Here is a 24574-nt window from a genome sequence, read left to right on the forward strand (position 1 = left end):
ATTTATTGTCATAAGGACAGAAGATGAATCAGGTATTAAGACTGGAGATAACAGTGAAAAAAGACTGATCTTGATTATAAAAAAAAAAAAAAGAAATTATAAGAATTAATGAGGCAAGATCTAGTGTGATTGAAGAAGAGAAGAGAGGCCAGATTACAGGACAGAGACAAGAAAACAGAGTTGTCCACAGTGACAGATAATGCAGAAAAGGCCAAAGGGAAGACAACTGGGTTTCATTGTAAAGAACTTACATTTAGATGGTGAGTAGACATGCATGAATTTAGAAGGAATTAAAGGCAAAGCTGAAAAAGAGAAGTTGAGCTGGGTTAGAAATTGAGCCAGAAAAACAGTATCTGAAACTCTGGGAGAGGCTACAGTTGCCATTAGAGAATATACCAGAGGAGAAAACAGAGAAATGAGAGGAGGAATCAGGAGGGGGAAAAATATTTTAAATATATGTAAGGAGAAGTATTTTTTCTTTTCTGGATGTTTGAATGATCTGTCAGTATCTTCACTTAAGTTGTCTCTCTAATATGGAAGAAAACTGTCAGAAACAGAGGACACCAGCGAGAAAGGATTGGAATTAAAAAGAGCTGGTCAGACTGCACCTCAAACTGCAGCAGGATTTAGTTCCATTTTCAGGCAGAAAATATTGACGGTACCAGCTGCTAAACATTACTAATCAGCCATGGAGATCCGTCCTGTGCTAAAAAATATTTCCATGTGACCTTCAAATAGCCACACAAAACTGTTCAGCATTCTCCAGCTGGAAGGTGGCAAAAAAGACAACTGTGGCAAGTCCCACATGAAAAAGGAAAACCACATCCTTTGTGTTGTGCAGTCAGAAAAGACAGAGGGCTATTTCTCCTTCCTTCAGGCTGTATGGGTTGGTTTTTATAAAGCAGCTTAGCCTTTGACAAAAAAGAGCCATCTGTGGGCTGTCATCATGTCCCTCCCAGTTGCAAAGGCCGTACAGATGCTGTCAAACTCCCACTTTCACCTCCTGGTGGGAAACACAGGTCCACACTCAGGTGGCACAATATGGTCTTTCACCCACCTGTCTCTTCTAAAAACAAACTACAGGTCAACATCTTTATGTATTTTCAGCTATTTTTTGCTTATCTGAGGGAAAGGACACTCACTTTAATCTTCCCACTGCTTAAAATTCCTAAATATTTCTAAATAAATAATTTGGTCTATCCTTTCTGACCTTGAAGGACTTTTAGGCATGGTCATGGAGGCAGACAGAACCAAGACTGTCTGTCCTTATGCAGGCCAGATGGCAGTATTATTTTCCCATGTACATTTTTGTCATATTCCATATTAAACACATTGTTAGAGAGCTCTGCATTAGCACTGTGGCCTGTCCCTGTGCATGTTCCTGGCAGCTCCTAAGTCTTTATGAACATCCCAAATGAGACAGGAATGAATTTGCTATTTGTCAGAGTCATAACTTAGCTGTTCAGAAAGTTGCTGGAGGAAAGACATTTTGCCAGAAACAGGTGCGCATAAAGATCTACCACTGGGTTTTGACTGTGTTGAAATACTGAACAAAACCCAGCTTTTGGGAAGTAACTTTGGAGCGAGGTTAGTAGCACGAAGTACTGGAACCAAAATTTCATCAAAACGCCTATAGCTTTTAAGAGCATAAAACCTGATATTAATGTGCACCCAATGTCATGCTTATTAATAACAGATATGGAACAGTTAGCAGGGAAGGAACACAGGATTAGTGTGGCAAAAGTTATTTTAGATTTGTTTATTTAATTACCTGGAATACGGTATGGGTAGAAGCAGTAGGTGCCTTGTGCAGACAGAGCAGCGTAGGTTGTACTCATCAATATTGAAGCAATTACCTGTAGAGATGTAATACCAGTGATCTATTACAGCACTGAAATATAAAGTGTTACTGTATTGCTATTTCATGCTCATCTTGTCAAATGAGTAGGGAAGGATCCTGGATGGGCAAACGCCAAAGCCCTCTGTTCAGTCTTTGTCTTAGGAGGTAATAGCTCAATTTACCAATTTGATATGGTGGATTTTAATTTGGGAATGAGAAAAATAAAAGTGCTTGAGTGAGCATTTTGTGGGTTGATTTGAGGCTTTGCTGATATTTATCAAGCTGTACTGAAAACACAGGGGAAGAAGTTGCGGTAGCAAATTTCTTTGTGATTTAGATATTTGGAGTGGGCTCCAGGTCCAGCTTGGATTCCTCCACCTGGGTGTCCATGCCCAGGTCTAGCATATTGTCACCTGATGCCCTCTGAGATGCCCTGTGGTCCCATGACACCTTCTCAGAGCTGGCAGAGAGGACACAGTGATTACAGTGGGTTCATGCCCTGTTACACCAGACAGGAATGATATCCTGCACTATTTAAATCAGCATCAGGTTGACACCACAAATCGACCTCATGTTTGTAGAGATGTTTGGACAGCTGAAACCCAGTTCTGTGTTGGTACAGCCAGAGGAGCCTAATGAGCCTCTGGACTGAGCAGTTGAGAGAGGGGAGTCTCTGTCAGCATCTGTCATACCCTGGGATGCTCTTGGGTACCCCAAGTCCAATTGTCATGTCTCTTGGCCCTGTGACCATGTTGAAGGATCGCTCAGTGGCACTACATGTGAGTGGCTGAATTGAGCCTTGAATCACCACTGTTGAAAATTTAAACTTCTCACTGACATGGAGACTGATCTGCATCCTACTCCAGCTGTGTGGGACAGTAGGAGAGCACTGAGAGTGTGTGGACCTGTTGAGAAAGGGGTTTCCCTGCACCTTGAGATCTGACAGTCCCAAACAACAGCTCCCAAGACCAGCAGGTGAGCACCATCAGGCTTGTTTGGGAATGGACTCATGCCTAAGAGACTTCCCTCCTGCCAGTAAAAAGTCTTTGATAGACCAGGTTTGTCTCATGCCTGTCCTAGGAGTGGTAGTTTTGAGATAGCTATGCAATAAGAAGTTAAATAAATGCTTGTGAGAAAACTTTTGCCCAACAACTTTTTCCAGGTTTCTCAGGCTTCCCTTAGCTCAGTCCATGTGAGTAGTAGGTGCCCAGGGAAATGGCTGTCTGCTGCTCCAGTGCCCAACCCTGTCCATGATGTGGCTTGCTGTGCTCTGCTCTTTCCATCTCTTGTCACAGGCAAAGCAGTTTCCTGGTGTAAGGAGGTGGTGTGCACTACTGTGTGGACATTTATAAGAGTTTACTCAATACCTAAGAAATCCCAATATAAAAGCAAGGTTTGCAGCAGCTTTTCATTTCTGCTGCCACTTCATCTGTCAGGTGTGGTATGATCTGGAGCTGTGAGTTCCTCAGCACATAGAAAGTTTTCAAGCTAATGATGAAGTAAATTATCAGCTATCCTGTTAAAGATAGGTGGGTAACTTAGCTGGCTATATTGATGAGTGCCTTTGTTTAGATCACAGACAAACTGTTCTTTTGAGTTCTTGAGTTTTGGTCCTTGGTAGGTGGGCAGGTGTCTGTAAGCTGGAGCAAGCAGAGGCATGCTGCATGGGTGAGACATACGGAGATGTGTCTGACTCCAACCAGGCACTGCAGATGAGAAAAACATTTTGAGCTGCCACTCATGAGATCTTAGTTCTATGCATGTATGAATGTGTACATGTGTGAGCAAGAGAAGGATTTGAGACCTTACTGCACTATCCCTATGGAGAAACCCTTCCCGGCTCCCTCCACCTAACAAATCCAGTGACACTCCAAAAAAAGAGAAAAGCATCCTGATTTTCCACCCATTCATTCTTTACCAGAAAATCACTTTTCCTAGTACTGTGGGAAAACAAGATGTTTTATAATAGGAAGAAACACTGAGTCTCTAGTTTTGGTTTTTTTTTACCACGGCACATATAGATTCCTGTTCCCAGTGCACAAATCCTACCCCCTTTTGTGTACCTTACTGTAAGAGAATGTTGATGCTCTAGCTGGGAGGACAAGTGATGGCAGCCTTTAGCTCTTTTGGGCAGTGAATCTGGGTGTCTCTCATCTCCCCAACATCATTATCAAACATACATACCTTTAATATAAAGACCTATTTCTTAAAACCTTCAACCCTCCATTGTCAAATGGGGTCTTAACTGCCTTGTACATCCAGAAGTTAGTGCAGGGAAATGACGGGCTGATGACATGGTCATTTGACTTTGTTTTTATAGTGATGTAGGGTAAAAATACAGATGACAGCAAGCACTTACTGGGCTGAGCTCCTGTGGAGAAGCAGAGGTCATGGTGGTACTGTCAGGGCAGGGCAGAAAAAAAATAACTATCCCCAAAGAGGCTGCTGGGAAACACCATCAATTAGTCTCCTGGGTCCTCTGTTTTCAGCAGCTCTGGAAGTTTCTGGGATATAGTTACCAGCTGTAGCAGGTGCTCAGATCCCTCATTCATCCCTCTACACAGGGGCTTGTCTTTTACAAGAGGTTGTGGCTGAGGAGAACCCATGAGTATCTTCACAGTCTTTAACTGTGAGCAGGTAGCAGGAATGACCTATGACCAACTGAGGATATTTCCTGCAACTCCATTTCCTAACACGCTCCTTCTGCTCCTCCTCCCTCCAGCCTGTAGTCTGTGGGTAATGGGATTTGTCTGTGATAATCAGTAATTCATTGCCTTATACATTTAATCTCTATATTTTCCTTGCAGAGTTTGTATATGGCTGAAAGCACCAGAACAAAATGACCCTAGAAGTGACTGTAACAAGGCATTTCTCCTCCCTGATCATTTCATTTTCTGATGAGGAGTCTTTATTCACCTGGGTGCTTTCCCAGCTAATAGGCTATTAAAAAATCCATCACTAGTATAGTGAAAAATTTGTTTTCTCCCTTTAGAACAATCAGCAGCTCTCACATTAGCTGCACCTGGTGCAGGGCTGATGCAGCTAACCCTAGTTTTCCCTATAGGCAAGGTCACAGGTAATATAGCTATAAAGGTTATTATTAATTGCAGCAACCTTTATAAAACGGTCTTGCCTGCCTTGCATTTGTTTTTTCTTGTACCTGACCACTACATTCAGTCCATTCTGCTGTTGTTTTTCCAGGAACTTGAGATAAAACTGAATAGCCCCAAAAAGGCAGGTGAGGGAACTCAGCCATGAAAACATCCCGACATGTTGAAGATTCCTAAGTTGTCAGGTTCTTGTTTTGGCTGTCAGTGGGGAGCTCTAGAGATGTGTCCTGCTCTTTGTGGACAGAGTCCTATGGACCTTGCCTCTGCTGCAAACCCTGGAAGTCTAGGGATAGGGCACAAAGAATAAATTTCTTTATCTATGTATGTAAGTATGTAGGTATATGAAGTAAAAGAAAACCATGTCAGGCTAGGGGGTTGTCATCTAAGTAGGAGGTCACATTATTCATGCCTCTGGCAGCCACTTCACTGAAGGGCTGATTTTGTTCCATTTCCATGTAAGGCAAGGCTAAAGCTGTACACAACTGGACAGAGATCCTGAGAAATGAAGCCTGAACATAAAAATCTCCCATCTCTCAGACAGTGGTTGCTGGGAAGGCTTCTTGCCCAGCAAGGTCTTACAGTCTTCAGACAATTAATCTCTTTGGAAATGCAAGCAGGTAACGAGGAAATCTGGGATTTTCAGGATACCCGTAGCACCTCCACCAGCCATTTTGGGTCCAAAATCCATGACAGCTATGGATTAGACTGCCAAGGTCAGCTCTGAATGTTTTTGCTGGATAATATCACACCATCTCACCTGCTCCTGCGCAGGACCATTTTTACAATGTATGCTTGGATACAGTCCCTCTTCACTGAGAACTTATATGGGATAATTTTATGAAACAAGGAGCTTATAAATCCAAACCAACACATGTTGATTCTCCTGTCCCAGGAGAACACAATGCTTATCCTCAACAGTCATCCTGAAACATCTACGTTCTCAAAATGTGTTGTGAGCTTTGAGTCTTTGCTGTGAATTTCAGCTCTTTTTATCTTTCTGTATGCATTGACATTTCCAAGCTTTGTGCTGTTCACAGACTCTGATTGCTGGCAACCACCTCTCTTCTTGTCCTTTATCTGGAGTACTGGAGACTGGAAATGTAAGAGCTCATCCCTACACTCTCATATGTCCCAGTGTATCACCATCAGCCCATCACTGTGGAATTGCTCTAGCACAGTGGGAGATGGAAAAGGCCGGCAGAGCATTTTGACAGGACTGGCAAATACTTTTAATTGTTTAAGAGCATTGCTTTAACAGCCTTAAATCAGTCAGCACTGACACAGGACTAAATTTATCCTCAAATCCAGAGAGCCCTCTCTGCATTTTAATGTGTAGTTTGAGTGTATGCAATTTGTTGGTACACTGTATTTTTAGCAAAAAAAATAGGCTTCTTCTGTTTGGCTCAGATAGGTGAAAGTTTACCACTTAAAGAGCTGGGTGGTGTCATCAATACCTAGGGATTTACTTCTATGAGCTTGCTCTGTCTGTTGCTATGTGATGGCTGCATTTTAAAAGCTTGCATTGAAAAATCATGTTTACGAATGCCAGGCTGCATGCAGTAATTATTGTTATGAAGTTGATCTAAAAGTCTACGTGTTGGGGCAGGATTTGCTTCATTTTCCATCTCCTCATTTTTATTTAATTTTTCTTTATTTTTACTAATTTTTATTTATTTTTATAAATAGATTTTTCATTTTTATTTATTTTAATAAAATGCTTAAATTTTATTTATTTTTATTTATTTTTACTCATTACAAGGCTGCTCACATTTTATAGTCAGCTTCACCTGAAGGAATCCTAAGCACCATTGACCTCTATGGCCCTACAGAGAATTTATATATTGGTGCAACAAGGCAACTTATTCATACTCCCAGGGCCCTACTTTCAGCTGAAATTCTTCAAACACTGATAAAAACCTCCTCACTTGCAGTTTAAGAATGGGGATATTAAAGCTACAGCTGCTGCTTTAAATCATACAGATTTTCATAGTACTTGCATTTTGTTTATGGGAGAATTAAAAGACTGCACATTTGAGTAGCTCAAACTCACGTGATGGAGAAGTAACAGAGTTTGCTTGGGGCAGAAGAGCAAGGGGGATTGTACAAAGAGGGTTGCCAGTGGACCAGGGCGGTTTCATCTCTCCTTATTATAGACATCTCCACTGTAATCAGTACCTCAACCTAAACCTTCCCCTGATACCACTGTCTGTACCTCTCTACTACTAGAGAGAACAATCCAGGGTCTCATTTCACTCTGAGACCAAGTAATGCATCATGGCTTTTGCCCTCATGCTAGAACTCTCTACCTCTTTGCTCCCATGTGAGCAAACCCTTTTGGACTGGCGTCTCAGACCCTCTTGCCCTCTCTACCACTCTAACATGCAGCCTATAAGTGCTGATTTGTATTGGGTTTATGCCGCAGTCATAGGGTGACTGATGTATATTAAGCTTTTCCATAGTACTCTAATTGCAACATGTATCTTCCTCTCTGTCACTGAATGGCTTTCCTTCATTGGACTTCAGCAGTAAGATTTTCTTTCTATCTCCTTTCCCTTCTCTCCCTTTTCTTTTGTTCATACATGCCCACTGTTTCTCTTTTTTCTCCTAGTCCTCATGTCCACACTAATGTATGCTTTCCTTCCCTTTGCTTCCCTCTTCCTTTCCGTGGGTCTGTGCCCCACTCCATTTTTCTGTGGCTGCAGAAGCGATAAGTTTGCATGGTTCCAGAAGTTAGCACCAAAACACAATTATAGCCATACTCTAGGACCAAGGAGCTTCTTTCAGCATCCATTCTGGTACAAAGACCTTACTCCCCAAGGCATTCATTTTATAAACATCATCTTTCCCTGATCCTCTTCAATGAGGCCAGGTCTCCTGGCCTTCTCCCAGCAGTAGCAGCAAGGAACCCAGGTCTGCCTGGCTGATTCCTCACACTTCCTCTCCTGGGACAAGCCATTCACTCAGACACTGACACCCGTTTCTCATCTGACAGAAATAAGGAAAACCAAAGAGAACTGTCCCTGGACTCGTGAGAAAGATCCAGGTCTGTTGCCTTAAGCTGACTCATGCTATGATGACTTATCCCTCTAAGAAGTTTCTGTTTCTGCTTTCTTTCCCATTTCCCTTTCTCCTCACGACTCTTTTTTTCCTGCTCCTGTTGTCCCCTGCATCCCTCTCTTCACATTGCTTTTTTTTGTGTGCATGTTGGTACAGTAGATGGGAAAGTCCCCACTTGACCATGTTGATCATTGTGGTCTTGCTAGCAACCTGTTCCCTGCCAAGTATTTTATAGACCTATACCTGACTGGAACCATTTCAGGCTCCTTAAGTTGGTGTGACGACATTCACGTGTTCTGACGTCACCAGGAAGAAAAACTTTTGAGTATCTCCCTCAAGTGGGGGAGCACCTAATGACCAGCAGTCAGTACTGCTACTTAAGAAGGAGCAAAACAGATAGAGGTAAATGAGTCTAAAAAAAAAAAAAAACCAACAGATGTTTATCCTTCTCTTAAGAAAAGTCACTTCAGGCAGTGCTAGGGGAAGGGGATTAAAGCTTGAAGGACCTTTGGACTGCAGATCCTCCAGAATCAGACATGAAACTCACCCTTTTTTCCCTTATTATTGACAATCCTTGCACCAAGCTTTGGCATATGATAAAGAATTTAAAGTAAAGAGCACTTCCATCCTCTTAAAAAACCTGTGGGAAATGGAAATCAGGAGCAACTTTAGTAGTGCAAAACATGAAACCACTAACTCTTTGAGTGTCTCCACATCACTAGATAAAAGAGAACCAGGCCAAGCCCAGAGGCTGCTTATCTGCTTCTCTGCACTCTCTTATTTCACTCCCAGCTCCATTTTGGAGGATGCCAGCTGGTTCTATCCAATGCACTTCTACATGACAGTGTGGGTGTGAGCTAGTCAGGGCTTCTTGGCCTCATCTTTATCCAATGCAGCCCTGTATCCAGGGCTTCTTGGCCTCATCTTTAGCAGTGTAGGAATTGCTATAAAGACTAATGACAAAAAGCAGACAAATGATTTTTCTCTGATGGAGAATAAAAAAATGGGATGTATAGAAGTATGCTAGGTAGCCACCGGGCAAATATGAGCCCCAAGAACCTGATGTAACCATGAGGAAATCCATTGTGGTTTAGAGATTTACCAGTCAAGTAATTTCTTGACAAGGCAAGAAAATAGTCTATTGCTTATTTTTCTTTCACTTGAGCTGAAACACCATGTACAGTTCTAAACATGCATGTCCAGGAAGATGCACTCAGCCTCAAGTGGAGGATGATCAGGATGATCAAAGCAAATGAAGAAACTGTGCCAAGAATATGTGACACTTTTAACCTAGCAAAAACTAAACCAAAAATGTGTCCACTCAGCAGTGTACCTGGCAGACAACCTCTGGATGGTGAAAAACAGCTTTGCAAAGCACAGGAGAGAGTCAAACAGGAGAGTGGGAACTGGAAAGTTACTTCTTGCCATCAAAGCACTGTCACCTGGAAAAGTAATGTCAAATAAATCTTTTCTTAAGTAGTGTAACCCTTTTCAGGCAACTCTGATTAGTTTGTGTAGGTGGACACATGGTGATGTTGCTAGCAAAAAAGCACCATTTCCCAGAAGACCTCTTCCAGTGCTGTATCCCTGCAGTATTCATGAGTGAGAACTGGAAGATTTAAGATGGGATGTGTATTGCCCAAGAGTAGTTATTTGTAAGATAGAAAAAAGGATGGAGCTAATCACCCTGGGCTGCCATTAAAGGCAACGGGAATGACTCTTGTCAGGATGACTCAGGAAGCAGGTGGGGATACCTTGGCTGACAGCAGCACTGACCCCGTATCTGTCCCCAGCCAGGGATGCTTGGCTGGTGGAGCAAGGGCTGCTGTGCTGCAGGCAACCAGCCTGGGCAGAGATCAAGGAAAAAGGAGTCAACCTTTGCAAGGACAGAGGAAAATCCATCTGGAGGGAAAGAGCCAACCTGAAGCAGTTCTTGCAATGGGGTGCACTGGGGAGATGTCAAGGAGCTGGAGCTGGTTTTCTACACCAAAGATCTGGGGAAAGTGATATCTTATCTTGCACTGAATTCTGTGTTAAGAAATGACACCATATTTAATGTGCTGGAGTGTTTTCTTAAAACATACTGGGGCTTCCTTCACAGCCCTCTAGCTTGGGGCATGCATCTCCAGCCAAGATTATCCAAAATGAATCTCCTGCACTGGAGTTTTATAGCTGACCATGGACAGAGGAACTTGGGATGCTCTAAGTCCACATCCTTCACTATGTGACCTCTTCTCCTCTTATGAGTTCTATCTTAATATGGTTTGTGAAAAGAAAATCTTTGCTCTTTAGGGCACTGTCTTGTGGATTTCCACAGTCACAGTTCAAAGTTTGACTTTGTCTTGACACCCATTCCATATGGGTTTACTGTACACCACAGTATGGTACAGAAATATTGAGGTCTAAATAACCTCACAAATTCTAATTAATCTTGCTTATTTCAGTCCAGGAAGGCATCTGACCACACCAAGACACAACTGCATGCTCATGAATTTAAATTTCTTCAGAGATATGCTCTTCATAGTCACTTCTTTTCCTACTCAGACCTAATTTTTTACATATCTCATCCCATAGAAATTAAGATAATGATCAACATCCTTTTCTATGTTTCTTGGGTTTGGACACTTACTAAATACTCTGGTTGGAGTTTGAATATCTAGCATCAGTGCAGTATCTTCTTTTCTATTTTTCCACAGTTGCTAGAGGCAGCTGGTCAATCCCATAGTGCCTGAGCAAAAGTCCCCAGGGCAGCAGAACAATATGACTCTGTTCTGTTACCACCTTCACTTATGCTACATATTTTCTGAAACAATAAAATCTGATTGATTTTTATGCATTTGTGTATGAGAAGAAGATGTAATACTGTCTTCTATTGGAAGATTATATTGGCCTTCAAATCAATTTCAATTTCTCATGAGTCTTCAATATAATTTTATTTCATCTTTATTTTTGGGTATTACATTTTCATCACTTCATTCTACTTTAAAGAATGGAATTCTCCTGATGCCCTCCACAATGATAAATTAGTTGTAATTGGGAACATTGCCTTTGATGGTAGAGAGTGGGTTTAATCTTAAGTATTTTAATAGGAACCTTTTACTTTCTTTAGTGGGATGTTGAAGGGTTTGAATTTTGCTAGATCTCTTTATTTTCTTCATACAAATGGAAATGCTCGGGATCCCAGCCACTGTGCAGTGAACTTTCAAGGAACTTGTGCAGAATTTGTCAAAATGCAATGTCAGCCTTGCTGCTCTTACACTCTTGTTTACATGTGCTGGTAGTGCTTACACAGAACACACAGACATTTGCATTTTGGGAAAGGACTTGTCCACATTTGAGAATGATGCTTTGTGAAAGCTTTCTGCTTTCCTCTGAAGGTGTGAACCTTCCAATAGCACATTTGGTCTGACTAACAACAGATTTGATGTTTTTTCTTACACACTGTGGTCTGAGAAGAATCTGTGGAGCCCACCAGCCTGCACACCACAGGGTAAGAAACATTATTTTCAGGGTAAGAAACTATACCAGCATCAGGCCAAAAACCTGTTCTTAATTTCACAGCTGTCAGTAGAGATTTTTTAAATCTTTTCCACATGGTTTTCCCAAGTGTGAAAAATAGACAGCTTGTCAACTTCTTAAAAAAGACAGCATGTCAAAGGTTTTACCTGTCACCTTAGGCCAAAGGGAGAGTCACAATGAAATTGGAAGCAGAAGCAGAAATTTTCTCATAATAGGGATGTCAAGCAAAATTCACCAAGTTGTAGTACGAGAGGTATTTGGGTTTGAATTTTCCCCTATTGAAGAATGCTCACCAGAGCAGATATGAATTTTGATACATCAGTTAGGGAACAAGTTTTGCTTTCTTATACTTCAGATCTACATTACAATTTCATGATGGGGCAGAGTTAGTCCTGAATATGTTGTTTTTAAAATCCATTACTGAGATATTAATGAAATAGGGTTACACAAGACATTAGTTTAGAGACTTTTGATACTGATTGCTAAATATGTTTTCATTGACTTTGCAAATTAAGATCTATGGTCATGTACATAAATATATAAAGTCATTAAAATGTAAAAAATTATTACACAAATAAATATGAGAGTGTGTATGATCCTGCATTTGTATATATGTATATATATGTATGTATGTATGTATATATATATATATATATATATATATATATATATACATGTACTTAACTCTCTTATTTCTTATAGTTAAATAACCTGCTGGTGTCTTTAATTACTGGATGCAAAGTATAAAATCCAAGACTAATAAATCACAGAATGGATGGGGTTGGAAGACACCTCTGGAGACCATCCCATCCAATACCCCTGTTAAAAAAGGCTCACCTGGAGCATGGTTCTCAGGATTGTATCCAAACCTTTTGGAATATTTTCAATGAGAAGACTTGTATGGGCAGTCTGTTCCAGTGCATGGTCACTCACACAGTAAAGAAGTTCTTCCTCATGCTCACATGGAACTTCCTGTGCATCGGCCTCTTGTCCTATTGCTTGGCACCACCAAGAAGAGCCTGGATCCATTCTCTGGCATCTCCAGAACACTAACATCATTTAACAGCAATCCCAAAATTTTGCTGTACTTCCTGTTGTTACTTGACCACTTGAAGAAATAAGGAATCAGGATGGCACTCTGTAGGCAAGTATATTATAGTACTGTGTGATGGTGATGATAATGTCTGTTATAAGCCAGAAATTAAATATCTTGAAATGTACTGTGTGTGAAACACAAAGAAAGTTCTTGGCTGTGAGACACAGTCTAAGCATAGACTGCCAACAGAGGCATAGTTCTTTGTGACTTCTGAGGCTCCTTCCTGATACAGCAGTTCAAAGTAGATGAATTTCTGAAATGGAGATTTGGCCATGACTTTCAATTCACAGAACACAGAATCACAGTAGATTGAGTTGGAAGGGACCCACAAGGATCATCAAAGTCCATCTCCTGGCCCTGCACAGGACACTCCAAGAGTCACACCATGTTCCTGAGAGCATTGTCCAAATGTTTCTTGAATGCTGTCAAGCTTATTGCTCTGACCACTTCCCTGGGGAGCCTGTTCCAGTGCCCAGCCATCCTCTGGGTGAAGAATCTTTTCCTGATATCCAACCTAAACCTCTCCTGACTCAGCCTCTTGCTATCCCCTTAGTTCCTGTCACTGATCACCCCAGAGAAGAGATCAGTGCCTGCCCCTCCTCTTCCCCTCACAACGAAGCTGTAACTGCAGTGAGGTCTCTCCTCACTCTTCTCCAGGCTGAACAGACCAAGTGACCTCAGCTGCTCCTCACATGACTTCCTCCCAGGGCCTGTCACCACATTTGTAGCCTTCCTTTGAAGGCAGGACAATCCCCTCCCCTGCCCAGCTGGTGATGCTGTGCCTGATGTCCCCAGGATAGGGTAGGCCCTCCTGGCTGCCAGGGCACTGCTGACTTGTGTTCAACTTGCCACTGATCAGAACCCCCAGGTGATTTCCCAAGGTGCTGCCTTCCAGACTCATATGCCCCAGTCTGTCCATACATCCATGATTTCCCCTCTCTAGGTGCAGAATTCGGCAATTGTCTTTGTTAAACTTCATATAGTTGGTGATTGCCTAGCCCTCTAATTTGTCAAGATATTTCTGCAAGGCTTTTTCATCTTCAGGGGAGTCAACAGCTCCTCCCAATTCCTGGAAATATATGTAGTATAGAAATACTACATATAGTATTCCTCATAGAGGTTTCATAAGTCCCTTAATTTTTGCAGCTTTCTGAGAAAGTCTCTGGCATTCATGCCCTGACTGTTGATTTCTCTTTGCTAAGTGACCCTGGTTCCCTAGGAAAAATGCAGCTGAATCAGTCGTAGCTCAGCTCAACAGCTCAGCTCAGTATTTTCCCTCTGGTTCTCTGCTCATTGGACTTACAAAGTAAGAAAGCTGTCATATATCTTTTTGAGTGGAGAGGGGGACAGGGAAGATGGGCAGGTGTCAGGGTATTCTTGATGGCCAAGCATCTCAAGAATGATTGCTGTCATTGTCCATTCTCTTTTGATCAGGCACAAATCCTCTGCCAATGTGTCGAACTGTCTCCACAGCTACCTTACTCACATGAGCCCTGTCCTTAGATGAGGTACAGACTGTAGGGGTGCAAACAGCAAGGTGTACTAGATCAGGAGAGGCATAGGAGAGGGGGTATATCAATCTTGCTAGCTTGGTTGAGTGGGTAGCTCTGTGTACAGTCATGCTTTAGAAGATGTCTTAAAAGAGCACAGTTGCCTAAGGATTTTCAGTAAGAGATCCTGTGGCTTTTAAAAGATCTTACTGATGGCTTATTCAGGGAAAAAATGCCTTATTTTGGTAGTGGTGCTGGGAAAGGCTTGTTTAGATGTACTCTGTCTTTGCCTCAGCATGCTGGTGACCATGGTGTCAGCTCCGTTGAGGATGGATTAGGAGTATCTCTGCCCATAGGCATTTGCAGTGCCTTGGATTAAAGCCAAGGGACATGTCTGTGGTGGATGGAGGCTTTGAGGACCTGATTTTTTTCATGGCTTTGAATAATCCCAAGAAAATACATGAGGAGACAGCAATAACACTTTTCAGTAATAAGAATGTTTTGACCCTTGCCAGTGTAAATTGCATCACTGGAATTGGTATCTGAATCACATCCAGCACTTCCACATTTTTCCTCTCCCACAGCACAACCCAAAGAACATGTTCTTCTCCCCATTGCCAGGCTGCCCGTGTCATGTCCTCCTGTGCTGCTGAGCTTTGCTGATTTTGAATCAGGTCTCCAGGATCCCTCCAGAAAGACAGACAATGCAAGCTCTAGATCAGATGGTCAGAAAATAGCAAGAGACACCATAGACCATGTCAGTAGTCCCTGAGCTGATCTTGCTCCTTGCAAGCATGAAGATGGATTCTCCCTGTGAGAGCATGGCCTGCTACTTGCTCTGTGATGGCCCTGACAGTAAATGACACAGTGAGAGATGGTTCTGCAGGTGGGCATCAGCTCCTTTGTCTTTGGGCACTGGCTTGAAGGTCCCAGTCCTCTGAGAATGGCAACATGTTCTCCTATGCCATTCCCAACTGGGTCATATGCCCATCCACTTACATTTCCCAGGGCAAACTTCATCTACATAGCCCAGCTAGCTCAGGTGTCACTAGATGCCATTAGGAATTTGAAGGGAAAGGAACTGGGAAGTGGCCAATCTGGAATTGTACCTGGCACTAACAAGTTATTGGAGGTGGTGTGGCCAGACACACTTGGGTGTGTCATGCATGCTGGTGACCTGCCGGAGTATGTCCTTCCCATCTGGTCTCTGCACCTGGTTTTCCTTTCCATGGCAACCAGGATACATAGGTGTGGGAAGGGCCAGGCTTGTGCTGGTGTGGAGTCAAGTATATCTGGACTCTTCCCAGGCAATGGCAAGGTTCATAAACCTGGCTGGCCACAGGGCACCCTTCTGCCTGGCTCCACAGACTGCTCCAGTGACTGTGTGCCTGGGCTGGGGTAGCAGCACTGAGCCAGGTACTCCACGCACCACCTACACTTCTGGAGGATCCAGATGTGCTTGTGCTGCTGATAGCAGCTTTACTAGGGAAATTCTACAAGCTTCAATGTTTTTAGTGGTTAGGTGAGTGAGATTCAAAATTAAGAAAAGAAAAAAGAAGCCTATCTGAGAGCACTGTATTTAAGAGCATATTCTCATTCATTATCTGTGTCTATATTTTCTTTTTAATGTTGTGGGACTACCAGAAGAGATTGCCCCAGCTGCAGTAATAAAGATCAGAAGATGGAAGATGGCTGGTTCTTGAACTGGATTATTTTTCTCATTCCTTCTGGATTATTTGTCCTCATAGTTGCCAACAAAAAGCTAACTTACAGCATGTAAGGGGTATCTTACCAATGAGCAAAACATCCTTAAATATCCTGAAACTCTGGTGAGAGACTGTTTGCAAGGAGAAACTAAACACAAGAAGGTATTCATCTGTTACAGAGGGCTTTTTGGGCTGGACATCAGAAGGGTCCTGGAGCTGGCCTGCCAGAGACAGTCAGGCTCCTTGCATCCAGAACTGAAAGCTGGTTATAATGTAAGAAAAATCTGCAGAGAACAAAGACCCCTCTTCAGGGGTTCATTTGCCAAAATTTTTGTAATGAAACACAGCTCCATGCTGAGTGCATCATCCCCAGTTGCATCTACCATGGCTGCTCGGAAGACATTCTATCATCCAACAGTTAACATGCTCAGCATCTCAGTATCTGGAAATACGACAGCAAACATGACAAGCAAACCTGCCAGCCACCACTCTGAGCATTCAAGCTTTGAGTGATGCAATATGAGAGGTGGACTAAGGTCCAGAGTTTTATTTCTCAGCTTCAGAAGTAAAGGCTCACATTTTGCTCCTGTGAACAGGAATGTGACTTGTGTGACCTGGTCCCAGTGTTAGGCAGCTTTATCCTTTCAGCTGTAAATCAAAAGGAGAAGCAGTGGTGGAATTCTGGCTAGTTTTTTCTGAAAGGCAGAAAAGGAAATTGGGACAAAGAAAGTTACTTAACTTCTTTGGCCTTCTTAAGCTGTTGACTGGTGGAAGAACAGATGTAGCTACATAACATCAGCTGAATGCAATTAAATACACTGCTTGTCTTTGCAGATGTCCAGGAAGGTTCCTGTATATACACAGCACAACATGTGAGAGGGACAGGACTGCACAGCATTTTGGGACAGTCACAGTGCCTGGGCAGGTCATGCTCAGTTCTGGCCAGGAAGCTGAAGCACATCAAATCTGTGCTTGCCCATCATTACATTGTATTTTAAATAGACCATCATTTAAACTGCCTCAGATATAATGCAAGAATTCAAAACACTAGCCCAGGGATGGTATCACTGTTAAAACAGCATCTGACTCCTCTTGACTGTGATTACACTTGGTTGTTTTGGATAGATCTTATTTCCACTCCTGTCAGCAGCAGGTGGTTTCTATCTTGCCCATCCCAAGTGACCAAGAGAAGTGTCAACACCTCTAAGATGGAGGAAAAGTCTGCTGCCTGCTCTGCTGCCAGCACAGTGTGCTGTTGTAGTATAAAGGAATAGGCACCTCAGAAAGGACGTGCTGATCAGCAAAATCTGCACCCCTTTCTCCCAACACACTTAGGAGCCAAAGCAAAAGATAAGCTATGGTGACAGGATGTATGTTGAGGAAGACAGAGGATGTATCATGAAAATTAGTGGGATAATGCATTGATTAAAATAAAAATAATAAAATCATAGAATGATAGAATGGTTTGGACCTTAGAGAACATCTAGTTTTAATCTCCCTACTGTGGTCGGGGATACATTTCATTAGACCAGTGTGCTCAAAGTCCCATCCAGCCTGGCCTTGAACACTTGCAAGGGTGGAGCATACACAGCATCTTTAGGCAACCTGTTCCAGTGCCTCACCATCCTCACAGTAAAGAATTTCTTCTTAATTTCTAATCTAAACCTTCTTTCTTTCAGTTTCAAGCCTTTTCTCCTTGTCTTATTGTCAACAGTCCCTTTCCAGCTCTTCTGTAGCTACCTTAAGGTACTGGAAGGTGCTATAAGATCTCCCTGGAGCATTTTTTTTCTCCAGAATGAAATACCCCCAACTCTGTCTTCATGGGAGAGGTGCTCCATGGCCCTTCTCTGGACTCGCTTGAACAGGTCCAAGTCCTTCTTGTGTTGGAGACCCCAGGGCTGGACACAGCTCTCTTGGAGGGGTCTCATGAGAGCGGAGTTGAAGGGGAGGATCACAGTCATGAGATGCTCCCCTGCTCACTGTGACACAACTCCATTGGGCAATCAGAGCCACACATGGTCTCAAACTGGGGCTGAAAAGCTGATGTGAAGAGTGGCATTTCCTTCTGCTCTCTATGACTCTAGTGTACCTTTGAACTGAAAAATTAACTTTGTCTAGAAGTACCAGGAGTTCCCTGAATGACACGAAAACGTGCATATGAAGGTAGATCATTTGCTGCTTTTTAAGGATCCCAGTCACTTAAAGATTTCATTCCTCTTCTTATGTCTCCTTCAAGCTCACAAGTTTACTGTTGCTTTAACTTTCTATACACACAGCTATTCTTAGATTTTGCGTCCTAGAAATTTGAAGAAACATATCAAAGTACTTTTTAAAGGGAATGTGGTCCCTTGAGGGACCTAGAGGTATTGCTAGCAATGTAACTGTCAGGAGCTTTATTTTTTAGAATAGATATGTTGGTACTTTTTTAACTACATTTTTTACTATGACACTTCCACAGTGAAGAACCCGAATCTTCAGCTCCATGAGTAGAGACATGCAAGAGCAGTAAATGGAGAAAAGGCAGTAAATGGGAATGTGGCATGTTATACAAGTGTTGTTGAAACTTCATGAGAAAATCCCTAACAAGGATGGTCTAGAATCCTTTTGTAACTAAGTCATAATTTAAAAATTCTATCACTTTATCTGCACCTCAGATTTTGACTCATGTTCCCCCCTATTTTGTCGGTAATATGAATAAGGCAGCAGGATGTTCTCACACCTCCAAAGACATTTCAGTCTTGCGAAATGATGGCCCACTTACAGAAGCTCAGTATCTGTTTCTTGTTCCTTCTCGCCTGCACTCAGAGGAGATCCCTCATTAGCTGTGCGATCAATAAAAAACATTTCTTCAGCCACAGGTAAATCTAGTTTATTAAAACACAGTTCTGACAGTTAATTCAATTGCCAACAAAGTGGTAGCGTGGTCAATAAAAAAAAAAAGTGACCTCATAAGTGAGATACATATATCCTCTAAATGCAAAATTATCTGATAATCAAGTGCACTGGACAGATACAAACAGAAGCATGTGGGTGAGGTTAGACTGTGGCTAATTTTCTGCATTCTCTTGCATTTGAAGTGGGTGGTGTCTCATGAGAGGCTTCAGCTTGTCACTTTTAGCTGTTCAGGTTTCCTCCTTGGTGAAAACCACAGAAGAGTTTGCCCCTTCCTTCCAATTATGTACCTGCTATATCTGCACTGTTACCATCTCAATCATATTCCCATTTCAAACCACTGCTATTATTCCCTTTTTCATCAAGAACATGGGATCAAAGAGTTCATGTGGCATCATTAGGTCAGCTCTCCAGTATGCTGCTGCATTATTGAAATAAGGATTTGGAGAATGAACTTTAGTGAAGACTTCTGATAAAACTCTGTGCTTGCATCAAAGGCAGCATGAAGTGACTGAAACAGATTGAACATGACCCTTAGATAGTCAAGAAAAAAATGTGCCTTTTCCTGTGATTTGCCAAGTACTTTTCCACCTGACCAGCAATTATTTGTTTTCTACATATTTCAGACAGAGCTAAAAATAGTTTGCTGCTGTTATTTTTGGTTGGGAGAAATAACATTCAGTTTATGGAGTTCTTTCTCCATAAAAACTTCAGAGCATTGAGAAGTATCTTCACAGAGAGAAACCTTCCTTTGGTTGAATTTCACGGTGAGGGAAGGCTTTCAGCATTTTTGTTAGTTTTCATATAAGCCCAGTTGCTTTCTTGGAAAATATGATTAAACTTCTCATCTGTTTTTAGTAAAAGATGAGGTAATTAAACCCAAAATCTAAATATGGTCTAGCTGAGTTTGGAGCCTGTTTTCACTTAGGTCTAATTTTTAGAAAACATATTTTAGAAAATATTCAGAGACTTACAAATACAGACAACCATTTGATGAAATTTTCCAAAGTACACACAGGAGTAGATTCCCATTGCTTTCTAAAAAAGCTCTCCTCCACCGTCTCTGTTGCCCATCTTTCTTCCTGTACCTGGGTTAGTGCTTCCCTGTTGCATTCTTTCATGTTTGATGTAGGAAATTCAAACCAATAGGAAGTTAATCCTATGAAAAAATGGATAATTTTCCTCCTCAGACGAGACTGAAGATGAACAATTGGGAATGTCTTTGGCAGCTGTTTAGTGTCAGACTGATTTACCTGTGCAGAGGAAACCACTCCCTAGCAACCTTTTTGGACCAAAATAATTTTAAAAGTTTGTCTTCGGATCCCTGCATGGGAATGGAACTTCTTAGCCTCAGCTTTGTGAAAAGCACTGGCAACACTGGGCATAAAAACAAAGTGTTACAATGACCTTGAAGAAATTGACACCACATGAAGAGCTGCAGGATGCAGCCCAGTGCTCTGGGCACCCACGTCCTGCCCTCACTGCCAGCAGTCGTCTTACTCACAACACTCCAGGACGATGCCACTTGCTTGAAATCATTCTCTCCCTTGACAACACATGAAATGTTAAGGAGAATACCTTGGTGGCTGGCTCAGAGTGGAAAATTTAGAAATGTTAGTGACTTCTGAGCAGCCTGAGCCAGTGCTGGGTCCTGTTTGCCTCTCTTACTGCTTTTTAAGTCAGCCTCAGTAGAAAGCATCAGTGATGCTTTATATTTCTTTAATATGCAACCCCTTTGACAGTGTTTGCAAGGGGAACTGGCAGGGTACTGTGAATGTAGGGAATCACAGTCTCTGAACCCCTGCACATGCAGAGAAATGGAGCGCTGAGCGGTTCAGGCAGAGACACCGAAGTGGTCAGGTGAGAAGTTTTCCTTTCAAGTCGCTCAGTATTGTGAACTGAAATAAGGGGACTCCAGTAGCAAGGTGGATTCCTTTCAATGCCTTGTCGTGGGGTATCGTGGCCTGGGGCTCCGGGGGTCCGTCTGGCCCCCCAGGCAGCTGCCGCCATAGGTGTCCCGGATAGCGCTGTGCTGATGAGGCACAACCTCTCTGGGTCCCTCGGGCTAGCTCCCAGCCGCAAGCAACCTAAGCGAGCACTCTTGAGTGGTTGCAGCTCTGTGAGTTCAGCTCTTAGTGATTCCAGCTCTGAGCTCACAAAGGTGCCTCAGCAGACGCAGGGATTGAGAGAGGAGAAGCCTGTGTAGAGTTCCGCAGCAGTGTCTTTATTATCAGGGTCCTGTGAAGGGTTCCAGTGACAGCTCTTCCACTGAACTGGGCAGAGATGGGGGTTTAAGTAGGCTACTGGGGTGTTGGAAATTGTCCAATGGCCAGGGTTGAGGAGGATACGACCTATAGCCTTACAGAGAGATAACAAGGGTCCGAGGATGGAAGGGGGCTGCTTTGGTCCACTCATCATGACTCTGCCTTTCTCATCTTAGGCGGGTAACCGCCAGGGAGGCCTTGCAGGGCCTCTGCCTGCTACAGTGGGGAGGGTGAACAACAGAGGTATCTCTACAGTGCTAAACAGAAGACAACCAGGGATCATACCTAGCCACCTGTCCTCAGATCATCTGGAGTCAGTTTTGGTCACCCACAAAGAGCTCTGTCCCAGAGCCTTCTGCTCCGGAGATGCTTGACAGTGAGCAGCAGAGCTGCAGGCCAGCAGGACAGCACACAGCCTCTGTCACTGAATAGTATGAGCCTAGTCTAGAAATCCCATCAGGACTGTATATATATATATTGTTTTGCAATTCTGCACTGGCTATCTGCAGCACAAACTTCTGATTTTTGCTTTGAAATTTTCAGCAGCAAAGTAATAGAGGAAGGGGTCGAGGCAGCTGTTCATGGCGGCGAGGCAGAGAGTGACCACCAGTGCCTTGTGCAGGCTGGCCTGGCTGCAGCTGCTGTACAGCAGGTGGACAGTTCGCAGGATGTGATACGGCAGGAAACAGATGAGGGAGAGGATGAGAGTGATGACGATGGTTAGCAGTGCCTTCCTGTGACAGATCGCCCTCCTGCTCTGCTGAGCCCTGGACTTGAGCAGCGCTCTGATGGCAAAGACATAGCAGAACAAAATTGTGCAGAACGGCAGAATGAAGCCCATGACAAGGACAAAGCTGTTCATCACGAGGAGCCTGTGTGTGCTGGAGGGGTGGAGGTCCAAGCATTTGACTGGGTTGCTGTAGCCAGCGATTCCTTTGTTTAACAGAGGGCTGGCAGCTGCGAGCACGAAGATCCATATGGCCACACAGGTAATCCTGGCATACTTCCTGTTGGTCACTTGTCCGTGTTTGAATGGGTGGACGATGGCTACGAAACGAACCACGCTGAGCACGGTGAGGAAATAAATGCTGCAGTACATATTCATGTACAAGGTGTAAGTCATGATCCTGCAGAGGATGTCACCAAATATCCAACGTGATCCCAAGAGGAAATACGAGGCCCGAAAGGGTAAAGTGCTCACAAACATGAGGTCTGAAATAGCCAAGTTCTGCATGTAAATGTTTACTGAGGTCCTTTGAGAAGTCTGGAAGAAAACATAAATGGAGAGGCTGTTTCCAACAGCACCCGGGAAGAAGATAAAGAGATACACAGTGGGATAAATTACTTGTTTGAAGCCGTCAGTTGTACAGTTGGAGGAGCTGTTAGTGAAGCTGCCATCTACTGCCACCTTGGAAATGTTCACAGACTGAGCCAGTGTCTCCATTTTTCTGCTAAAGTGAAAAGAAGTGGTGTGAGTGCTGGGTTACAGGCTGGGCAGGGAGTTTGGCTATTTGGGACTGTTTCACTGAGGGCAGAAATTGCAAGATGAAGATGACAGTGGGAAGTAAAGGTTCGTCAACGAGTAATTACTTGTGATGTCCCGGTAAATACACATCTCAAGACAAAAAGCCCCAGGTAAGCTCTAATGAGTTTCAGTACTACAGCAGCTGGTTGTGTTCTCAGCCTGTAAAAGTGCTGCTTTTAGAGGTGCTGTGTGTGTGTTTTAATGACAAGTCTCTGATCTTTGCTGTGCAAAACAAGCCAGCTTGCTGACAGCCATTTTGTGGCAGGGAAGTTTTGAGTTCCCAGTCACCTACCATGGAAACATCAAAACCTGATCAGAAAAGAAATCACTGTCCACTGCTAGGCCTGCATTTCAAATTAGGAATGAAAGCCAAAAGAACTGAAACTGCCTTTTGGAACCAGGGAAAATTTTCTGGTATGTTTTTGGCAGTGTTTCCTGAGCAACACCAGACATATTTTGATACATGTAAAAATTAAGGACATTTTTACCTTAAACACTGTGCAAACACCATGCTAATTATGCACAGTTCATTTTTTAACTCCTTCCTCCATGCACAATATTTCTTCTTTCTTGTTAGCTTCTGGTGGCTTTCTATGTCTCTTTTTGTGGGGCCTTTGTTGCACGTACCACTCCCTTAACCTCTTTTGTGCTCAGCTGTTCTGCACCAGACAGTCATCCACACACACTGCAGCTTCCAGGGCAGCCCACATTTGCAGCCCTAATGAAAATGGCCTCTGAGAAATGGCCTGTGCTCATAGAGAGAGGCATTTTTCCTCCTGTGAGACTATAACTCAATCAAATAAAATCAAAACCACCCACCACTAATACAGTCTAAATAATAATTTTTTTTCTCATTAATGTCTATTTATTTTCTGAACTCTTGATTTCTTATCTCAGTTGTCCTGCAGCTAGTAGTATTTTCAAAGGAAGGTGTCAGTATTGTTTCTTGTTTGACAGTGGGAGTAATTCCTTCTTTATATCTACCAATATATTCTAAAGATGGGGCACATTAATTTTTAGCCTGAAAACCACAACCACATGGCATTTCCAGATGCATGGAAAAGAAGCTTTTAATTTGCCCCAGTGAGAGTGATAACATGCCCATGGTACACAACTGCATCCAATCTCTTATTCTGAACCTCACTGACTTCACAATTTGAAACTAATTTATTTGTACAGGTGGAGTCTCCTTGGGGGTAAATTTGGCTTTACATTTGGGTACTTCAAACACCCAGCTACCCAGTGTGCTGTAAATGGGAGCTAATTTGCAAACTGAAGCCATGGTGTGGGAGCCTGAGCTATGTTCAGAGCAGGCTACGGTATCTCCAGGGTTGTGTCTCAGAGTCTGTCCAAGTCCATTAAATACAGCAAAAAGATGTGCCCCTGCAGGCATCTTTTTATCCAGCCCCACTGGGACGGGAAGCATAGGGAAGCACAACCCCAGGCTGGGGTCCCAAGGAGCACTTTATGGATATTGGGTCTCAGCAAAGCCCTGGACTGACTAAACACATGCTCCTAAACTTAATCTCTTCCTCGTTTGAGATCCTCTTTCTTCACAAAGGAGATGGAAAACATATTCTTCTTCAAGACAAATCTTTAGCAATCAAAGGACCCTAATTAAATCAAAATCTAATTGTTTTGGTTTTCTTTATGGAATAACTGTCTGATATACACATTTTCTGTATGAGATCAAAGACCAGCTTTTCTCCAAATGAATATGATCCCCCCACTTTTCAGGGAAACATTACAGCCTGAGTTTCACCAAAGGGAAGACCCCTTCTGACTCTATTTTCCTGGGGTCCAAGCATCCTTGCCTTTAGAAACCCCAAACACAAGAAAATATTAGTAAAGGGATCTGCCACCTATTGAAGCATTCTTGTTGTGTGTGAAAGCTGTGACGTAGAAGAGTCAAATGAAATTGAAGAACTTGGACTGTGGACAAATTCCACACCCTGCTCAGTACTATGAATGATTGCTTGTGTCCAGTGCTACCTGATCAAGCATGAGACTGGGGCAATGAATATTCAGTTGATGAAAAACCCTTGGGTCCCTGCACCCTGGGAAGAGCACCACAA

At 42.9% G+C, this 24574-nt stretch overlaps 1 protein-coding gene and 1 long non-coding RNA gene across 2 annotated transcripts; one reads left to right on the forward strand and one right to left on the reverse strand.

The window, feature by feature from the left end:
* The first annotated feature begins 4436 nt into the window (after window positions 1–4436).
* Window positions 4437–4801, forward strand: LOC137466936 (uncharacterized). Its single transcript, XR_010995345.1, has 2 exons — window positions 4437–4576; window positions 4648–4801. It is a non-coding gene; the product is annotated as an uncharacterized lncRNA (long non-coding RNA).
* Window positions 4802–21473: 16672 nt separating this feature from the next.
* Window positions 21474–23006, reverse strand: CYSLTR2 (cysteinyl leukotriene receptor 2). The gene has a single exon (XM_068178545.1). The coding sequence runs from the start codon at window positions 22416–22418 to the stop codon at window positions 21474–21476; it is 945 nt and encodes a 314-aa protein (XP_068034646.1). The 5' UTR covers window positions 22419–23006.
* Between the last annotated feature and the right edge of the window lie 1568 nt (window positions 23007–24574).

This window comes from Anomalospiza imberbis, chromosome 2, assembly GCF_031753505.1.
Source record: "Anomalospiza imberbis isolate Cuckoo-Finch-1a 21T00152 chromosome 2, ASM3175350v1, whole genome shotgun sequence".
Lineage (NCBI taxonomy): Eukaryota > Metazoa > Chordata > Aves > Passeriformes > Viduidae > Anomalospiza > Anomalospiza imberbis.